General features: G+C 39.5%; 2 protein-coding genes across 2 annotated transcripts in view; one reads left to right on the top strand and one right to left on the bottom strand.

The window, feature by feature from the left end:
* Positions 1 to 14,561, bottom strand: part of c10h18orf63 (chromosome 10 C18orf63 homolog) — a 34,970-nt gene extending 20,409 nt beyond the window's left edge. Inside the window, exons 1-6 of the mRNA XM_071329134.1 lie at positions 14,435 to 14,561; positions 5,017 to 5,154; positions 4,612 to 4,690; positions 2,886 to 2,942; positions 2,390 to 2,501; positions 670 to 711 (exon numbers count right to left, since the gene is read on the bottom strand). Coding sequence (XP_071185235.1) covers positions 670 to 711; positions 2,390 to 2,501; positions 2,886 to 2,942; positions 4,612 to 4,690; positions 5,017 to 5,154; positions 14,435 to 14,469 — 463 coding nt within the window. The 5' untranslated portion in view covers positions 14,470 to 14,561. The remainder of the gene's footprint in view (positions 1 to 669; positions 712 to 2,389; positions 2,502 to 2,885; positions 2,943 to 4,611; positions 4,691 to 5,016; positions 5,155 to 14,434) is intronic.
* A 5-nt stretch (positions 14,562 to 14,566) lies between these two features.
* Positions 14,567 to 21,540, top strand: cyb5a (cytochrome b5 type A (microsomal)). Its single transcript, XM_071329135.1, has 5 exons — positions 14,567 to 15,004; positions 16,178 to 16,306; positions 19,027 to 19,056; positions 19,329 to 19,363; positions 20,504 to 21,540. The coding sequence occupies exons 1-5, from the start codon at positions 14,870 to 14,872 to the stop codon at positions 20,586 to 20,588; spliced, it is 414 nt and encodes a 137-aa protein (XP_071185236.1). The 5' UTR covers positions 14,567 to 14,869; the 3' UTR covers positions 20,589 to 21,540.
* Positions 21,541 to 22,117: the final 577 nt, after the last annotated feature.

Below are 22,117 nucleotides of genomic sequence, written 5' to 3'. Positions count from 1 at the left end.
CATGAATAATGATGAGTATAAAAGTTACAGAGGCTACAACAACAACAGATGCTAACCACTCACCATGACGAAAAACTGGAAAGTTAGCATTTTATCAGGGGTATCATCTTTGTGCCTCTGTAACTTTCTCACTCATCATCATTATCTCACTCATGATTTTATTAACATGGCAGTATCCAATGAATATAAGAGTGTTTATTAGCCATCTTCTATCTTCACAACTCTCAATTAAAAGGTGGCATTCTGTACTGTCGCCTCATGAACTAATTTGATCTCAAATATAAAATTCTGGAGTAGAGACACATCTTTTTATTTAGCTTCGCTGTCCAAATACATCGTGAGAACTATTTGAATTGACTATTTGAATTGACTAAGATTTGTATCTTACTGAGCAATTAACAATAACTCAGAGTTAAGCCTAATGCACTTGGCTATAGCAACTAGAATTGTCATTATAGCCTTTCCACTATAAGAAACCTTCAACCCAGAGCCATATATAGTATAGTGACCTCTATATCTCTATTTATGGCTCTGCGTATGCCACTGTGGTTCGAGAGCTAAAGGTTAAAGGCTTTGAGAAATAGCTTAAATAGCTCAAATAACTTCTAAACCAATGTTGTAAAGGATACTGAAAGTGTAATAGCTGATCATTCACACTCAAACACCTACCAATGGCATTGAGCTTCTCCGAATCAGCCAGAAAATCCCTCCCTAAAAAGTGAACAAGATCAATAGACATGGTTAAGTAATCAAACCTACAGTAGTGTTGTTGCAGTACAATGTAGTTGGATTAGTACTAGTCATCTATTGATGAGTGTGTGCGTTTCTCTCTGTGTGTGTCTATGTGTGTGTGTATACGCGTGTGTGTGTGTGTGTCTCTCTGTCTGTGTGTGTGTGTGTGCGCATGCATATGTGCGTGTCTACGTGTGTGTCATTCTGGCAGCCATGAAAGACTAGATATAAAATAATAAAGTTGGCAAGGAAGGTTGCGTTTAGCACGGAACAAACTCCCAAGTCGAAGGACAGTCTGGCCTTCCCCCGGTCTGTTATCATAAGACATGGACACACTTATGTAAAACAGGTTTTGGAGGACCTCAGATACATTTTCTCTCTTCTTGGCCAGGCTCTTGAGAAGGAGTCATAAAATAATCAGCTTAATTTATTTATAGATTATGGGGGCTGGGGGCCTGCAAGAGAGGAAACGGCAGTAATGATGCAGCATTAATGATAGCATTACTGTAGTTGTCTAAGCAGCGCTGTTCTCAAAGTCGTAATCTAAATAACTGCCAGACAGGCTGTTCATGGATCCCATCCATTCAAATAGCGGAATATGTTGGAAGGCAACAAAAGGCAATCCAGGTTAAGTGCAAATACATTTTCACTTTTTCTCGTTTCAGTCAAGGGCAAGAAAACATTTGGAAATAGACAGCGGGCTGTGTGTAGGCCGTCATTGTAAATAAGCATTTGTTCTTAACCGACTTGCCTAGTTAAATAAAGGTTCAATAAAAAAATGAAAATTGTACTCGTCATCTATTGATGAGTGTGTGCGTTTCTCTCTGTGTCTGTTTGTGTGTGTGTGCGCGCGTGTGTGAGTCTCTCTCTCTCTGTGTGTGTGTATGTGTGTGTAGCGCCCTGTGTGAACTCAGAATCAAATACTCACTATCATATCAAATAGGCCCAAGGTGAAGGTAATGGAGGGTGGTGTAACATATTTGCAGAGTCACTGCGATTATAGACATGCGTTCTCAACAGGTCTGCGATTAAACAGTGACCTTTGCAACCGCCTAGCGAAATCACTTCCAACTAGAAGCAAAATTTCACAAAAGACGGAAACAATTCAATGTTATCAGGCCCAAGAGAATGGGACCTGTAACAGTTTATTAACTATCCCCTTTTCTTACTTTGTAAATGACAAACACTTAAATTTGATGATGAGCCATAAAAAAGGGCAAGGGAAAATACCAGGTATTAATTAGGGAGGGGCTTTCAAAAGGGGCTGCAGTTAGGGCCTGCGCTAGGGTAAGGGTTAATGTTTTTAAAAAGTGAGACTAGGGTTATGGTTGTGAAAAAGGCTGGAGCTATGGGAAGGACTGTGTTTGCACCATTGTCAGATTACTAGTCATCTATTGATACCACTGTCAACTTTCTATAGCATTGCTGTTTCTGGGGTTTGTTACTGTGTAAATGTGAAATTCCGTCACCCATGATGGATGAGTTTAAAACAATACAATTTAGAAAGAAGGCCTCCTCGATCTCCTCTCCTAGATAAAACAGACTGGTGATAGGCTAACTACTGTATATCATAATAACTAGCCCATAACAATATTACTAACTTAAAACAGTACCATTATATTAATTCCATATTCCTATATACAGTACTAGTACAAACCAGCAATAAGGAACTGTCCGACTTTGTTCCAGTTTGGAGCCAGCCTGCTGGTCAAGGAGTAGGACAGACAGGTCTGCAGAATACCAGGGAGAACCCTCTGAGGAGAGCCCATCTGCCCAAACACAACACAGAGAGACTACATGTAACTTAACTGACTAGACGGGACAGCATCCACCCGTCTATGATACAGCATTCTATATCAGTGATTCTCAACCAGGAGACCTAGTACTGAGCCCTGTGGGGTCTCAGTGACCTTGGTCACAAGAAAAGCAGGGCAAGACCTCTCAAGTAGTAAATAACAGAAGTAAGAAGAAAATATCTCACATTTCATGGAAAACAACTGTTTGACATGCAATGATATTTAAAATGTGGATGTGGATAATGAATGTAAGACTAGCATAGTTGTAAAAATGTATCTGAATTGGTTTCTAAACTTGGTCAAAATTGCAGAAGTAATGAGTGAAAGTGGATGACAAGTAGGCCAGCCCAAGCTTACCTGCAGACTGTGTCGTTGTATATAAGATTGTACTATTCCTCTTTTAAAAAAGGGAATCTGTTGGGGGAAAAGTTTGAATTCAACAATATGAAACAAACAATTATTTGGTCAAATAAGGGATCATTGACTCTTCTGATAACACACTCGGTTAAAAGGGAAGATTGTTAAACAACTGCAACACAGTCAATGATTCACCAGAACTGTGTGTGGAGCACTAGTGAAAGCAAATGGAGTGCTGGAGCAGATGCACAATGTAGATTACATGTTTACATGCAGTTAGGAAGTTATTGGTGTTTCACAAATAGAAAACCATTGATTGTTTTTGTTTGAAATTAAGATTAAAATATGGAGAACCTGTTGTTTTTGTAAAGCAGCTCAAACCGTTATACGCAGCTTAAAATGATATTACATTTGGACAAATCTATTATTTTGGCTACAATCCAAAAGCGGTGAAAGAAATGAGTGTTTGGAATGCAGACCAACTATTTTGGGTTGCGTGCAACAAGCCTCTGCACGATATGTGTAGGCACGCACACACATACGTTACACTCACTCACACATCACACATTTCTCATTTTCTCACACACTATTAACCTGTTTACATCATCCATTTAAACCAAAGAACGTATTTCAGAGGATGAATGAATGAATGAAAGAGTACCCTTTTATGTTGCATTATGCTACCCATTCCATATAAGATTATTAAACACTACTATTTAATGAGTTACAATGATAGATTAGAGCAAGAAGCCGATTTTGTAATCGTGCAATGTGAAACGGGGTAAATCCTTCCTCAAAATCCCTAGAAAATCCAGGGTCGTGTTCATTAGGGCATGCAACGGAAACTGCTTTCAAACTTTTTGCAACTGAAATCGACAATGAGCGTTTCTTATAAGTCCAGGAAGTCCTTTCCCATTTCAGTCCATTGTCTTCCATTTGGTGCCTAATGAAGACAACCCATATATCTCCCTCTAAGAAAAACAAACCATTTCCTATGACTGGAGAGTCGTGACAAAGCCTCTCTTGCGTGCACACCTGGTTGGTGTCATGTTACATGGCATGTGAAGGTGGTGTTTTACTCACTGTGCACTTACATAACCTCCAACAATTGGTAAACAAGCCAGATCAAAGGCTCCAATGACCTGCTTTAGTGCAGTCATTGGTAATCATACTAATGAAAGTGTATGAGACAAAGTATACAGGGGAACTACTGACAATACTGAGTAAAATACATTTCACAGAATTCATAAATGCATGATTTTCAACTGATTGGTTCAAAAAGTGTATCATCATCTTACTCAGATATTTGCAGGAGAAAACGTATTGTGTTGGCTGGTTGCCACAAGTACATTTTGCCAAACATTAAAACCAGAAGTAAATTCTTGTGTAACTTGGTCAGCTGCCTGATTCATTTCTGTGTTCAAACGTGTTAGAAATTGAGTGTTCCGACAAAAATGAAGTCTTCACCCTCGCAAATGGAAACTCACAGCCAAAGCACCCCCCCGAAGCACTCGTGGGCAAGCGGTTTAAGCACCGCCTTTGCCCAATCCTGATATGTCCAAATTACCAAACATGAAAACCCAAAAACTGGAGCTAATGCTGCTCGGATATCACACATCCCATTCAGTCCTGGCAGATTCCCTCGGTCTACACACAGAATCTTCCCACGGGAGATTAGTCTATCTGTTTCGTGGACTATTAAATACGGACTTGAGTGCACACTTACCGCCATCACCATTGTGATCTCTGAGAAGCACCCCAATACCGGAGAGGCAATGATGTCTGCATACAATAACAACAGCTCCCTGAAAGTGAATATAGGAAAGTTAATTCAATTGGTCCGCTTATTAACCTGAGAACAGCAACAATGCACTTTAATACAATGTAAAAAGTTGATTTTAAACTAGAGAATAACTGTGCAATCTTTCTGTGCATCCTTTCTGCACCTCAAAGGTTTTTATAATTCATTCAAAAACAACCTGAGTTTCTTACAGAAAGATAGATACATTACCATTGGGTTAAGAAGAGATTGGGCATTTTGAGGTTTGCCTTCCTTTAATTCATCAATCAAAAAATAAGAACCTGTATTTATTCAAGCAACCTCCAAGCAAACTCTGAGCAGCTGTCTCACCTGCATGTTTTCACCTGCTTGTTTCTCACTTCTCCATCATCAGACTGCAAGGACAGGGTGACACAGCACAGCTTCCTCAGGTCAGGGAGAATTAGAAAGAACAGGGACTGCTCTCCACCTTTTGTTCCACTCATCCTGCTGAAAGACAGAAATAGAATTGAAAGGGTCTTAGGCTGTGTCAAGCAATGAACAATTGCTCTGTTGGTACAGTGTCCTACAGTGCCTTGCAAAAGTATTCACCCCCCCCCCCCATGGCATTTTTCCTATTTTGTTGCCTTACAACCTGGAATTAAAATAGATTTTGGGGGGTTTGTATCTTTTGATTTACACAACATGCCTACCACTTTGAAGATACTAAATATTTTTATTGTGAAACAAACAAGACAAAAAAACGGAGAACTTGAGCGTGCATAACTATTTACTCCCCCAAAGTCAATACTTTGTAGAGCCACCTTTAGCAGCAATTACAGCTGCAAGTCTCTTGGGATATGTCTCTATAAGCTTGGCACATCTAGCCACTGGGATTTTTGCCCATTCTTCAATGCAAAACTGCTCCAGCTCCTTCAAGTTGGATGGGTTCCTGCTGGTGTACAGCAATCTTTAAGTCATACCACAGATTCTCAATTGGATTGAAGTCTGGGCTTTGACTAGGCCATTCAAAGACATTTAAATGTTTCCCCTTAAACCACTCAAGTGTTGCTTTAGCAGTATGCTTGGGGTCATTGTCCTGCTGAAAGGTGAACCTCCGTCCCAGTCTCAAATCTCTGGAAGACTGAAACAGGTTTCCTCAAGAATTTCCCTGTATTTTGCGCCATCCATCATTCCTTCCATTCTGACCAGTTTCCCAATCCCTGCCGATGAAAAACATCCCCACAGCATGATGCTGCCACCACCATGCTTCACTGTGGGGATGGTGTTCTCGGGGTGATGAGAGGTGTTTATCACGATGTTCGTAATAATGAATGTCGGACCAAGGCGCAGCGTACATTGAGTTCCACATAATTTAATAAAGAATAAAGTGAAACTTTAGCAAAGACAAAACAAATAAAGAATAAACTAAACGTGACTAACAATGCAGTGCTAACAGGCAACTAAACATAAACAATATCCCATAACCCACAGGTGAAAAAGAATGCTACTTAAGTATGATCCCCAATTAGAGACAACGATAACCAGCTGCCTCTAATTGGGAATCATACAAATCACCAACATAGAAAATAAACCTAGAACCCCACATAGAAAATATAAACTAGAACAACCCCCCAGTCACGCCCTGACCTACTCTACCATAGAAAATAAAAGCTTTCTATGGTTAGGACGTGACAGTGTTGGGTTTGTGCCAGACATAGTGTTTTCCTTGATGGCGAAAAAATTCAATTTTAGTCTCATTTGACAAGAGTACCTTCTTCCATATGTTTGGGGAGTCTCCCACATGTCTTTTGGCGAACACCAAACATGTTTGCTTATTTTTTTCTTTAAGTAATGGCTTTTTTTCTGGCCACTCTTCCGTAAAGCCCAGCTCTGTGGAGTGTACGGCTTAAAGTGGTCCTATGGACAGATACTCCAATCTCCGCTGTGAAGCTTTGCAGCTCCTTCAGGGTTATCTTTGGTCTCTTTGTTGCCTCTCTGACTAATGCCCGCCATGCCTGGTCCGTGAGTTTTGGTGGGCGGCCCTCTCTTGGCAGGTTTGTTGTGGTGCCATATTCTTTCAATTTTTTAATAATGGATTTAATGGTGCTCCGTGGTATGTTCAAAGTTTCGGATATTTTTTTATAACCCAACCCTGATCTGTACTTCTCCACAACTTTGTCCCTGACCTGTTTGGAGAGTTCCTTGGTCTTCATGGTGCTGCTTGCTTGGTGGTGCCCCTTGCTTAGTGGTGTTGCAGACTCTGGGGCCATGTGACAGATCATGTGACACTTAGATTGCACACAGGTGGACTTTATTTAATTAATTATGTGACTTCTGAAGGTAATTGGTTGCACCAGATCTTATTTTGGGGCTTCATAGCAAAGGGGGTGAATACATATGCACGCACCACTTTTCCGTTTTTTATTTTTTAGAATTTCTTGAAACAAGTCATTTTTTTCATTTCACTTCACCAATTTGGACTATTTTGTGGATGTCCATTACATGAAACCAAATAAAAATCAATTTTATATTACAGGTTGTAATGCAACAAAATAGGAAAAATGCCAAGGGTGGTAAATACTTTGCAAGGCACTGTATGTTCCTGTCATTGTGCTCAAGGCTTCCAATAACTGTGGAATTGATGCCTTTGCAAGCATCTTTAGTGTACCGCTCTCTAACATTAACTTGCAAGTAATATTGCAGTGTAGGGTGTAACAGCTAGTGTGCCACACACACACTGCTGGTGACAATCATGTGTAGCTAGATCAATTTGGTTTAACATTCTAGCTAGTTATAGCCTAACATTACCGAGCAGATAGGTTTGAGGGTAACCTCAAACCTATCTGAAGCAAGACATAATTTCTGTTTAAAAATGTACCTACCTATGAACAACCAAAACATAAACATGGAGTTGAAGCTAGCTAGGTCCTTTTTTTGTTGTTGATATGAATCATAAGGTGTTAAAGCAAATTGTAGAGCAGGTGTTCTCAAACTTTTTTGGGCTGGGGACCCCTTTTGTGATCGCAAATTCATCAGGGACCCCCTCACAATCAGAACACCCCTCGAGTGAGAAAAAATAGCATACAAGGAGTTTTACTCTGACTTCGACAGTGCATGGCCGGACAAACCAAGTCTCAGGCCCTGGGAAGGAACACTTTGAAGGCTTGGCATCGGAGAGAACATTTTGCACATTTCAAGCTATTGTGATTTCCTGCAATTCTACACATTTTGTTGCAGCTTTAAAGCACGCCACCAGAGGGCAATGCCAGCCCTATTTCCACGTAATTCCTGTTCTAGAGCGGAAATGTAGAGTAGTCTTCATTATCGCCAGGGGGCAATTAATTTTGCAGCGCATAGTAAAAATACATGAACACATAACAATAAATATACACAAAAACAATATATACAGAAATATGTACACAACTACCAGAAATACTAGCTTATTGAGCAAGCTGATAGCAGCTGGCATGGAGGAGATTTTAACCCTATTAGTTTATTTGCTCGTTTAGGTTCCACCTATGAAGAATGACTTACACATGATACTTATAAAAAATATTCACGAATTGGGGTGGGAAGGAACGCAAAGGTGATTTCCAATTGGAGTGGAGAAACATCAACAAATGGGGCACGGACAGCTGTCATTTTAGCTAACTAACATGCTAACCTTATCTAGTTGTATTATCTCCAAAGTTTTGGCATTTTCCATAAATTGCGGCCGAGAATCCGCCATAGAAATAGTAATAAGATGAAGAAGCTCTGGTAATATGGTTAACTATTGAAAGGTTTAGAGACATGCGTTTTTCTACATCGGAATGGACAAGGTGCCACCTTTGGAACAGTAGGTAGGCTGTTCGCAGGCTTCAGCTGTGGTACAGCAAAACCAAATCATCCCCTGCTCATGGTTCTCACAGGGGATGTGAAATGATAGGTTACAATGACTTTGCTCATGATGCATGTCGCAAATGACACCTAACAACACCCTGAGCGCATCGGACTCGAAACACTACTACAAATGTAACAGCACACCAAAATAGGTAAAGAGGTTCCTTGAATTTTCTTTTGCGGGCCATTTCATTATAGGACAGACACTTGTGGTTTCTAGATGCACCAACCAAAGCAGTGGAGCATGTAGTGAAGCAAAACTTTAGTGGTCAAAATCATTCATCTTGGGGTGACGGGGGAGAGGGTTTGAAGAACTCAATCATGTCACACAATTATACTATTTATATGTTTTTCAAATACAGACTAGCTCAAAAATAAGTGAAAATTGACAAATTATCCAATGGATTATGATCCTTTCTGGTTTAAAAAAAAGTGGAGCTGCAAAAACAAGTTTGCTTCCCCCTTTTAATTTGCTCCATGGCTCAGGCGGCCAAGTGGACGAAAGGCTGTTAAGGTCAGCTCAGTAGCGAAGATGAAGAACTTTGCAGCTGTTTCTGATTAATAAACAATGCCACGCTGTTGGGTGGTAACAAAACATTGTCTGAAAAGTATTTGAAAGTCCTCTAATAAGGAAACACAGCATTGCCAACTATTTCCACAAATCTCCCACTTCGGATTTCCCACTTCAAGCCAAAAAATATCACACTAAAACGACTTGTTGACTTAAATCGTTGTGCAACATCATGGGAAAGCTCTGGGCATCGTCTTTCAGTTGAAAACAAAGTCAAAATTTCGCGCTTGTTGTACTTTCAAGCTAATATCCTGAAATTCTACAAATGAGGCAGAGAGAAAACTTTGCAGTTTTAAATCTTAAATTGCAGTGCATTTATGTTAAAGAAAAACATAATTTTGGGAGAATACAAGAAGTATTGAGTTGAAAAATAGATAACTGGTCGAGTACTGTTGATACCAATATCCCTGTGAGCCTCCCAGGCCAATGTTGGCCAGGGTTAAGAACATAAATTGTAGATTAATAACATTACATTATATTGTATTGAATTACACCCTCTAAACTTATTTTGCTGATCCCTTGGCCAAAATGTGTTTAATCTGTCCTTAGTAACATTGATTCAAAAGACGGCGCTGATGGAGAAGGGCGACATCTTACGAGTTCCAACCCAACTTTGCTATTTAGTGTTTACCTTAACTTTTTGTATAGAAAGGTCATACTATTATCACATATGACCGCCAAGCACTTCTGGACAGGAGATTGTCAGTTACTAAGCTCGATCGTGACTTCAACTCTGACTGAGCTGTTTCCCTGTTCATACCGGACCCTATCTATTCCTTTGTTCCATGGGCTACCAAAGCGTCGCAAGCATAGACGCAGTAGAAGAGCTGGAGTCCTAGTGAAAATCGAACGGCGCTCCCCTTCGTTCCATTGGCAAATGTCCAGTCACTCGAGAATAAGCTAGATGAACTTCGTTCGAGTCTCCTATCAGAGAGACTTGAAAAGCTGCAATATTATACCAGCTCTCACAGTCTCACGTCAGAATTAGACGTTCATCCATGCTTCGCAAACGTCCAATTTTGAAGTTCTTCCAAACGTCAAATTTCAAAGTGTTTGAGGTTAAGTGTAGCGTTAAGTTCAGGCATTAACTCTAAATTCTTAAGGTTAGGCATGAACTCCGAATGGTTAAGGTAAGGGTTATAAGGTTTGGGATAGGCTTAAAACACACAAAACTTTCTATCGCTTGATTTGAACTTGCAACCTTTGGAATCAGAGGCAGATGCTTAGGCCCATCTGCCATCCCCATCCCCAACACCATAAACCAAATTGAAGGTAACTAGTGGCCGTTTTACAAGTTATCTCCTGACGTCCTCAGACATGGATGGACATCGAATACTGACTTGTATCACGGTTGACCTGGCTGGCAATATTATGTCTTACAGAGACGTGGCTGGATGATGACACGTAGTACTTAGTGGATTCTTCATGCTGCAGCATGATCGGACGGCGGCTTCAGGCAACTCTAAACGCATAGACGATGTCGTCCCCACAGTGACTATATGAACATATCCAAACCAAAAACCATGCATTACAGGCAATATCCATGCTTGGCTAAAGGCTAGAGCCACTGCTTATAAGAAACGAGGCACAGACATGTACGCATACAAGAAAGCATGCTACGACCTCCGACGAGACCTCAAACATGCAAAAGGACAATATAGGAAGAAGGTGGAATCTAATTACACCGGCTCTGACCCTCATCATATGTGACAGGGCTTGCAGACGATAACAGATTACAAAGGGAAACCCAGCCGTGAGTTGCCCAGTGATGCAGAACTCCCATACAAGCTAAAAGCCTTTTATGCTCGCTTCGAGGAATACAACACTGTGTCTTGCGTGAAAGCCCCTGTTTTTCTGGATGATGGGTGATCTCGCGCGCCGTGGCCGATATGAGCAACATTTTTAAACAGGTTAACAATCACAAGAAATAACAGGGAGCGTTCTCAAAGCATGCACAGACTAGCTGGCAAGTGTCTTCACTGATCTTTCCTTGCCCCAGTCTGTAATCCCAACATGTTTCAAGCTGACCACCATTGTCCCTGTTCCCAAGAGCTCCAAATTTAACCTGCCTAAATGACTATCGCCCTGTGGCACTCACATCTGTAATTATGGAATGCTTTGAAAGGCTGCACATGACACACATCAACACCATCATCCCAGACACCCTGGACCCACTCCATTTCGCAATACCGCCCCAACAGATCCACAATCTCAATTGCACTTCACACTGCCCTCTCTCACCTGGACAAGAGGGGAAATAACTGTGAGAACGGTGTTGATAGACTACAGCACAACGTTCAACACCATAGTCCCTGCCAAGCTCACCACCAAGCTAGGGACCCTGGGACTGAACACCTCTCTCTGCAACTGGATCTGAGACAGCTTCTACCCCCAAGCCATAAGACCACTAAATAGCCGTAAGACTGCTAAATGGTCAATTAATGGTTACCAGAACTATCTCTACTGACCCTATCTTGCGCTGACCCTACGCACACTCACTAGACAATGTATAAACACTTTATACACACACACACACTATACATTGACACTGCCACACAAAACCCGACACAACACAAACACACATACATACACAAACTTTTATACTAATCATTTGCGGCTGCTACTCTGTTCTTTATTTTACTCTTATTATTATCTATCATGATGCCTAGTCACTTTACCCTGCTTTAATGTACATACAGTGCATTCGGTAAGTATTCAGACCCCTTGACTTTTTCCACATTTTGTTACGTTACAGCCTTATTCTAAAATGGATTAAATAAAAATTATCCTCATCAATCTACACACAATACCCCATAATGACTAAGCGAAAACAGGTTTTTAAAATTATAATTTTTTTGTAGAGTGCCTTCAGAAAGTATTCACACCCCTTGACTTTTTCCACATTTTGGTTTTAATTGTCACTTTTTTTGTGAACGATCTACACAAAAAATTCTAAGATTTGTCAAAAAAATTATGAAAAATAAAACACTAATATATCTTGATTAGATATGTATTCAACGCTGAGCCAATACATTTTAGAATCACCTTTGCCAGCAATTACAACTGTGACTATTCTGGGTAGGTCTCTAAGAGTTTTCCATACCTGGATTGTGCAACATTTGCACATTATGCTTTTCAAAATGTGTCAAGCTCTGTTAAATTGGTTGTTGATCATTGCTTGACAACCATTTTCAGGTCTTGCCATTGATTTTCAAGTAGATTTAAGTCAAAACTGTAACTCGGCAACTCGAAACTCCAGTGTAGATTTCACCTTGTGTTTTAGGTTATTGTCCTGCTAAAGAGTGAATTAATCTCACAGGGTCTGGTGGAAAGCAGTCTGAACCAGGTTTTCCTCTAGGATTTTGATTGTGCTGAGCTCTATTGCATTTATTTTTTATCCTGAAAAACTCCTAAGTCCTAAACGATTAAAGGCATACCCATAACATGATGCAGCCACCACCATGGTTGAAAATTTGAAGAGTGGTACTGTCCTCAGTGTTGTATTGTATTTGCCCCAAACATAACACTTTGTATTCAAGACAAAAAGTTAATACTGTAATTTTTTACAGTAACAGGATGCATTACAGGATCCAAACAGGATGCATGTTTTGGAATATTTGTATTTTGTACAGGTTTCTTTCGTTTCACTCTGTCAATTAGGTTAGTATTGTGGAGTAACTACAATGTTGTTGATCCATCCTCATTTTTATCCTATCACACCATTCAACTCTGTAACTGTTTTAGTCACCATTGGCCTCATGGTGAAATCCCTGAGCGGCTTCCGTCCTCTCTGGCAACTGAGTTAGGAAGGACACCTGTATTTTTGTAGTGACTGTGTGTATTAATACACCATCCAAAGTGTAATTAATAAATTCACCATGCTCAAAGGGATAAGCTTTTTTTTTTTAAATGAGGGACATTACAGATATTGTACATGTGGGGGTACAGAAAATGAGGTTAAACACTATTATTCCATACAGTGAGTCCATGCAACTTATTATGTAACTCATTAAGCACATTTTTACTCCTGAACTTATTTAGGCTTGACATAACAAATGGGTTGAATACTTATTGACTCAAGACATTTAACAGTTTCATTTTGAATGAATTTCTTTTAAAAAAGAATGAAAAACTGAATTCCACTTTGACATTATGAGGTATTGTGTGTAGGCCAGTGCCAAAAGCAATCGTAATGTAATCGATTTTAAATTCGGGCTGTGAACACAACAAAATTTGAAAAAAGTAAAGGTGTGTAAATAACTTACTTTCTGAAGGCACAGTATTTACCTAAACTACCTCGTACCTCTGGACATTGATCTGGTACTCCCTGTATAATTTATAGCTCCATTCTTGTGTAATTAATTCCATTCCTCTTGTGTTACTATTTTATTTATTTTTTTACTCTGCATCCTTGGGAAAGGTTCAAAGCAAGCATTTCACAGTAAAGTCTACACCAGCTGTATTCGGTGCATGTGACAAAAAAAAGTATTTTCATTTAATTAAAAAAATGCCATGTAAATATAGCTAGCTATGTATAACGATATAACGTTACTTTCAGATCTGGGCATGGACCCACTGCACTGCAGTACCTCCGCAGACCCAACTTTGAGAAGTCCTGTTGTAGAGAACACAATTATGAGCTTTAGAAGCCTTTCACCATCATTGGCCTAGAGTTAGCTAGGTATCTCCCAACAATGATAACTCACCTGCAGAACAGTTGTGTCACAGATACGTTACTGGGTGGAACTGGATTCTGTACCTTGCTAGCTACCGTTAGCTAGCCACCTTTATTTAGTAACCTTGTCCTCTTCTTTGACTAGCTAGCTAAATAACTGACCTGGGTAGGCTACACAAGTATATAAGCAAGAACACTATCTGGCTTGACTGGCTAACAAGATTTTAATTTGGACAATTTTGTGACCGCTAACTAGCTAAGCTACCAACGAAAATAACAGAAAGCATCAGAAATTCGAAATAGCTCATTTCGTGGCACATTCATGTTGCTCATTCTGGCGGGAAAACCATCGCGTGCAACCCGAACCATGCTCTGACTGCATCATGTTATCATCAGTCATCACAAAAGAGTACTCTGCTGCACAATATTTCATCAAGTGTGTGGTTGCAATGTTTAGTCAACATTTTTATCAGTGCATAGTTCCATAGATTATCTAGCCGATGTATAATCAATAGCATTCACTGTAGCCCATACATAACGCATATACGTTTTTGTTTCTGTATTTATTGATTTACATTAGACTAAGCTAAAGAGTCGCCAAAACAGCGTTTAGTTAGGCTTGCACACAGTAGGAAAGGACAACGCCTTTTTGCACTTACATTGTTATTTTGTTGCATTTTTTTTGTTGCAACATTCCTGGTTTGAAGCAATTTACCTATACAATGCACAGGTAGAAATGCATGCCCATGTTATTGCGTGAGAGATAGGTCATCCGGATGAACTTTTGTGAACCTTAGCCGAGTCATCCCGAATGCTATTTTGTCAGGGACAGACTGACATGGAGTACACCAATAAGAAGGCCTCAGAATGAAAAGGAAATATTAAAATATCCAATCACCGCATTCATGGGCAAGTCTGGGGGAGCTTCCTCGTGCGTGCCAGGAATTACAATAGAAATCTCTGAACTCACTTTGTCATCTAGGCTAAATGTCGTTACGTGTGTACTTGTGCATAGTCACTGCATCGAATTATTTGTAAGATTGGAACATAATTCTTTCCTGGATTCACATTAGGTGTATTTATTGAAAATATAAATGGAGGATAAAGGGGAGAACGGACAAGCTGTAAAATACTACCGACTGTCAGAAATCGAGGAACAGAATACGTTCAAGAGTACATGGATTATAATCAACTTTAACGTCTACGATGTTACCAAATTTCTGGAAGAGGTGAGAAAGTTAGGCTACACGAATGGTTCATATTATAGCCCATCAAATGTTACTTGATTTAGGCTAATGTCCATATGGCAACAGTCAACTAAACCAGTGTTTCTCAAGCCTAGGACCAGGATTTCTCAGCAATCATCCAAGGCTTAATTTCATATAGGCCTACAATTGTGTGAACATCACATAAATCATTTTTATGTGAGGATAGTAACGTCACATTGTAGCATGAATAACTATCGGACCATTCTCTAGCAATCAAACTTGCTGAGGGTTTGTAGCATTTTGGTTCCCGTAGCCAGCAGATTAAGACCCTACCATTATGGTTGTTTACACTGAGCTGCACTGGGGTCGGAACGCAATCATGGTTGCATTAAGACGCTGTGGAGCCAGCGCTAGATGTGGGTCGGAAAACGTACCTCAATGCAGGGATGGGATATGCCACTGTACTCCAAATTGTACCGTTATCCACACTGATACATTGAGAAGATTTAAATACTGCTAGTTGTTCCAGAAAACTGCCCTTTTTGTCCTCATGCTAACTAGCAGTAGCCACATGGAATGGAACTTGTGTTGAACAACAAAGGAGCTGATTAGCTGACACTGCCATTCCTAAATGGCCTACTTCTAGCTAGCATGAGGACGAGAAGGTCAGTTTCCAGGAAAACTAACAGTATTTCAATCTTCTATGTGTATAACATTTGGAGTATTTCACAGATGAAATGTCAAGGATCATAGGGTTTCCAAATGGACTGTTCTAAATTGGTTCATAGCACATAGCCCTAATTAACTAAATTTACACAAATATGATTGGTCCAAGTCAACTGTAGGGTTTTAAGAAGGTATCTTAAAAACAGTTTATAGTGGAATTTGGGGAATCCTTATTTAGGCCAATAACACGCAGTCAATAGGTCAAGCATGACAAATCTTACTGTTCCATTAATAAATATTTGAACCTGTTGTACAGTCTCCAAATGTAGGTGTGTGTTCTAGACATTTTATGTTTCTGTAATATGCAAAAAATACTATGTTACATTATTGCTTCCGGTCCTCTCCTTGCCCAATTGTCCATTTGGCTACAGTTTAACATTAGCATGGTTGAGAATTAAACAGTGGTATGCCCTCAATAAGCCTAAATTGCTTGAAAAGAACTACTCTGACATGTACAGTATATTACAGCACCCGGGTGGAGAGGAGGTCTTGAGGGAACAGGCAGGTGGTGATGCCACGGAGAGCTTTGAAGACGTCGGGCACTCATCAGATGCCAAGGAGATGGCTGCCAACATGGTCATTGGAGAACTGCATCCAGTAAGCACTCTCCATGTTTCAAATATGCCTTTTAAAAGCTTTACCTAACTTTTGTCTCTGGCAATCAGAAACGGGGGTTCTACCGAGTGTTATTGCTGTATCCCAAAACCCCATAATATGGTGTTATTTGGTCATGGGGAAGAGAGGTATGTTTAGGGTACTACAGTGTAAATACTCTAATTTGACATTACTACAGTATACTAACAACCTGTATACAAAACTCTTTGTAGCACTTGCGGTACTGGTAGTGTTTGTCTTAATTAATTCCAAAAGTAATTCATAGGTTGTTATTGTTTCTAAGTAAGTACCCGTCATCTTCTTTACCATAAAATTAAGTTGTATAGGTTTCAGAGTTAGCAGGCAAATTCTCCTCTCTTTTGAGGCATGAGACTGGATTGTTAGAATACAATATGGTATTGTACTTGTGTTGTCCGCCCTGTTGTGTTCATTGAATATAAGCATACTGACATTGGCTACCCTTCCATTCTCTTTTTGTCATCTTGATTGAAGGCATATGACCAAGATGTTGTGTAGGACGTTTCAGTGGTCCCATAGTCCTGCTATGGCAATGTTATACTGAGTGGCTGATGTGACACTCGGTAGCTCTACATTTTGTCTGTTTTGGTGAACTGCTTTCCTGCAGAGTATAGAAATAATTTAGTTCTCAACCTTCATTAGGGTTGCAAAGGGTCTGAACTTTTCTGTAAATTTCCTTAATTTTTCTGGAAATGTTCCTTGGTAAGTTAAGACCGAGAATTTTGCTTAAATTCATCAAAAAAGTTAGCTTATAACCGTGAACCTTTTTTGGGGGATATACATAAGGCAATTCTATGTCTTGTGGCATATTTTGGTTAAACAATCCCCAATTCAATGGAATTTCAAACCTCTGCATGCACAGTGCATTCTTCCATCACATGTACAGCTGATTCTCAAGATCTTGCACACTAATGAGACGCTATTGAGCCCACACTACTACACTGTCTGAGCCAAGGACTACATGCTTTCTGGTAAGTTTTGATTACAATACTGGGTGGGGTGGATATATTTTATATAACATACATGATTTTTTAGTAAATAGTGGTAAATAGTGGTCTACAGCAAAGTGTGTTTAAATCATTTCTAACTTGTTAATAATTTCTGCTAGTTAGTTTTCGCTACCATGTGGGTTTTAGCATGCTTGAGCCTGCAAATTGATGAGTGTTAATTCACCTGTTTCCATACATGTTTCATTGTAAAACATTTATCTTACAAAGGAGTTGTTTTAATCTAACTGCTTAACTATCTGTACATGGAATTGTATATTTTATTTTTTACACTTTTTTTTCTTTTAATCTTCACAGGAAAATGCCACTGGCACTATCTGATGTGTGGAGACATTTCACTGCAGCTAATGTAGAATGAAAAGCTGTGTACATTTGCAAATACTGTGCCAAATAATATGTGAAGAATTCAACAAAGATGCAGAATCATCTGGCCAAGTGCATAAAGTTCCCTGAAACTCCTGAAACCTATAGCAGTAGCCATTGCACGGATTGAGGGAGACAATGCCATCCTGTCTGATGTTCAGACTCTGCTTGCAGATGTAAGAGAAGAAATCCGTACTGCTCTACCCACTTCCTCCAAGCAGAGGAAACTGCATTTCTGAAATACATCAAAAAGCATGAAGACCTCTGCCTGAAGCCCATACACACCGCAGTGTACAAGTTGGACCCCATGTATGCTGGCAAGAGCATCCTGTCTGGTGCGGAAACCAACAAGGCCTATGGTGTCATCACTACCGTGTCTTGCCACCTTGGCCTGGATGAGGGCAAGGTTCTTGGCAGTCTTTGGGATGGAGATGCAATATGGCAGTCGTGCCAACATATCTCATCAGCCACCTGGTGGAAGGGACTTTGTGGATCTCAGGCTCTTTCCCCTATTGCCTCCATCATCCTCCAAATCCCACCAACATCAGCTGCCTCAGAACGCAACTGGTCCTTGTTTTGGAACACACACACAACAAAGCACGCAACAGGCTGACCAATACAAGGGTTGAAAAATTGGTGGCCATCCAGGCAAACTTAAGGTTTTTTGAGCCTGAAAATGAGCCATCTTCAACAAGGTTGGAAAGTGACAGTGAAGATGATGCCTCAGAGTCTGATGTTCAAGAGGTGGACATTGAGGAGGTCCAGGGAGAAGACATGGAAACCAGAGAGGAAGACAACCAAAGCTTTATTTTCTAGACTATCATTTTACAGATGTATGTTGAAAATGTTTTTGGGAGATGCGATGGATCATTGGGGATCATTCAATATTCCCTTTCTTTTGTTGTTCAGTGAAGTCATCCCATGTGAAGTCAACTCATTTAATTAAAGTTAAATTCCTAACTAAATTTATTTTTATTTCTATTGGAAGGATTTAATTATTTGCAATTATGTCTACTTATGATAAGGTAAAAGGTTTATGGTTCTGTCTCCATATGATATGGTAAATATATCCAATGCAAAAAACATCTACATTTAAATGGTATTAATATTAATTTGCATATATTCCCATTAATTCCCATATATTCCTGTTAATTCCCACAGAAAATTTCCCAAAATGTGCAACATTAGCCTTCATCCACATCTAGTGTAATCAAAAGGGGAAAGAAGGCCTGGTCTTATTTTTTTGGTTTATGCCTGCCAACTCATAGCATAATAAACAACCTCTCCCTCTCTTCCTTCCTCTCTCTTGTGTAGGATGATCGGCCAAAGATGGCCAAACCTTCAGTAAGTAAAACAACGATCTCAAATGTGAAAAGTTACGCTACTCAAATTTCAGCACACATAGTAAGGTGTAACCATATGTTTTTGCTCCGACGATAATAAGTCACCGACATTTCGATGGCAAGCTGCCTTCATCAAGGTTTATTTTGAAAACTGTAGTTCACATGTACAGTACATATAAAACAATACAATTAATCATAAAGATAGGTCAACTCAAAGATAGAGATATCCATGTAAAGATTTGTGAGGTCTTACAGACTTTCCTTTTCTAACAGGTGTCACTTGCCACCACAATCGAGGAAACCTCAAGGTATGTAGGCACCCCTGATGCCATTTTCATATTCTTGGTTTTGAATCAGGTTTATTTTAGCAAGTTTGCATCTGCATGAGCTATGGATATTTTCTACATCGTAGAATTATAGTGAAGACATCACAACTATGAAATAACACATATGGAATCATGTAGTAACCAAAGAAGTGTTAAACAAGATTTTAGGTTCTTCAAAGTAGCCACCTTTTGCCTTGACGACAGCTTTGCACACTCTTGGCATTCTCTCAACCAGCTTCATGAGGTAGTCACCTGGAATGCATTTCAATTAACAGGTGTGCCTTAAGTTAATTTGTGTGTTTGATGCGTTTGAGACAGTCAGTTGTGTTGTGACAAGGTAGGGGTGGTATACAAAAGATTATCCTATTTGGTAAAATACCAAGTCCATATTATAGCAAGAACAGCTCAAATAAGCAAAGAGAAACGACAGTCCATCAATACTTTAAGACATGAAAGTCAGTCAATCCGGAAAATTAAAAGAACTTTGAAAGTTTCTTCAAGAGCAGTCGCAAAAACCATCAAGCGCTATGATGAAACTGGCTCTCATGAGGACCGCCACAGGATAGGAAGACCCATAGTTACCTTTGCTGCAGAGGTTAAGTTCATTAGAGTTACAAGCGTCAGAAATTGCAGCCCAAATAAATGCTTCACAGAGTTCAAGTAACAGACACGTGTCAACATCAACTGATCAGAGGAGACTGTGTGAATCAGGCCTTCATGGTCAAATTGCTGCAAAGAAACACGAGCAATGGACATTAGACCAGTGGAAATCTGTCCTTTGGTATGATGATTCCAAATGTGAGAACTTCAAGACTGTTGGAAAAGCATTTCTTATGAAGCTGGTTGAGACAATGCTACTTTGAAGAATCTAAAATTCAAAACATATTTTGATTTGTTGAACACTTTTTTGGGTCACTACATGATTCTATATGTGTAATTTCATAGTTTTGATATTCTACAATTCTATGGGATGATTTTTCAAGTGCAGGTTAGTCCTGCAATCTGGCAGAACTATTGTTTGCTATTCTATGACATTAGTGTTCGTAATTTTTGTACCGTTTCAGCTGTCCGTTTTACTGATGTACTGTATCTGAGTTCTTGTTCTTCCTCTACCCTCAACAGTTGGTGGACAAACTGGTTGATCCCCGGTTTGGCTGCGGCAGTTATCACGGTTATGTACCGCATGTACACGTCCGTGGAGCAGTGACCGTGCCATCGGTCCATCACCTTTGCCAATCAAATGTAAATCACAATCACTGGCAACAAAATGACCACTACAGAGCCTGCATTTGACCCCTGAGAAACCACTGCTAGTTTTGGGGATTTGCACAGCTCATATGCAGCATTGCAATATCCACGATTCATTTAATGTTTTTCATCCAATCACTCGGCATCATGTTAATGAAGGCATATACTTTTGTTATTGTGTTATTCTTATTTTTCCTCTCCTGATTTACATATTGATATTTTAGACAGATTAACATGAATGTATTGAGAATGTAAAATTGTTATTATGTTATTGTAATATCTTACGATTCACTATTACTCGGACATACTGCAACCCTGTCGATTGAAAGTGAAAATTGTAGTTTAGCTTAAAAGAGCAGGCTATGACATCTTACCTGTGCATAGCTACACTAAATTTACCTTCATTTTGGAATGGAACTAATGAGTCTGCAGCTCAACCCACCGCCATTCAAATCATAAAGGCTCAGGTTACATAATGTTTTGCATTAGCTGTCTTTTTTTAAATCAATATGCATATAGCAAGAGACGTACATTGTGCAATTTAAAGTATGTCAGTAGAGTACTGTGTGCATATTATATGCTATAAAGAGTGATTGAGTTCATTTAACATCAATATGCAAAACTGTAGAACCAATGGTTCCACATTTCTGGTGCCATTGGTATCAACATTCCTTAGACCAAGTAGGCCAAAAGCTTGCATTGTGCAACAACTAAGTGGGGATTAAGTTGACCCAATGTGACTTCCCTTGAACCGTACAATGTGTTTTTTTTAATGGAAAATATCCTGGTTGTCCCTACTTGCTGCTAATGTGTGTTAGGAGCTCGCCACTGAATGTTCTAATCAACAGTCAATCAAATGTAATTGTACAGTGGCCATTTTAGTTTTTTCAATAAAATGATTCATAAAAGTGTTACAGTTGTCTAATTTTACCATAAATATATATTTTTTTGCAGTGGTACACGGTGGATATTAAACCATCAAAAGTATGCTAATTTGTCACATGTCTAACTTTATTATCACACTTTGATTAGGTATTCTTTTTGCAAAACCCACCTCTGTGCAGGCTCATTATACTGTTAAGTTTGTACTTGTAGATGGTGATAGAGCACCATCTACTGGACAAAAAGTTGCTGTGCTGAGAAAAGTTTTATTATAGAGCCAACACCTAGGATTTTGCTTGTCATCAGGAAATCTTTGGTTGTTCACGCAATCTCACTTGTGTCAGTAGTTATAACCGATTAGCTAATACAGCTTTTTTAAATGTGTTTTATATATATTTGTGTTGCTTTATGGAGATAGTGATAGGCCTAGATTTGAATAAGGGGGAGACCGAGAGAGAGGGACAACTTTTCACTTTCATAGTCTGAATGAAACAGTAACATAAGAAGTACTGACAAACATTGATACATTTGATATAATCTACACAGAGACACAAAATAGGCCATTTGATGACATGCGAGTCCGCAGATATGAAAATAACAGTACGT

This window comes from Salvelinus alpinus, chromosome 10, assembly GCF_045679555.1.
Source record: "Salvelinus alpinus chromosome 10, SLU_Salpinus.1, whole genome shotgun sequence".
Lineage (NCBI taxonomy): Eukaryota > Metazoa > Chordata > Actinopteri > Salmoniformes > Salmonidae > Salvelinus > Salvelinus alpinus.
This window is presented reverse-complemented; position numbering and strand designations above follow the sequence as displayed.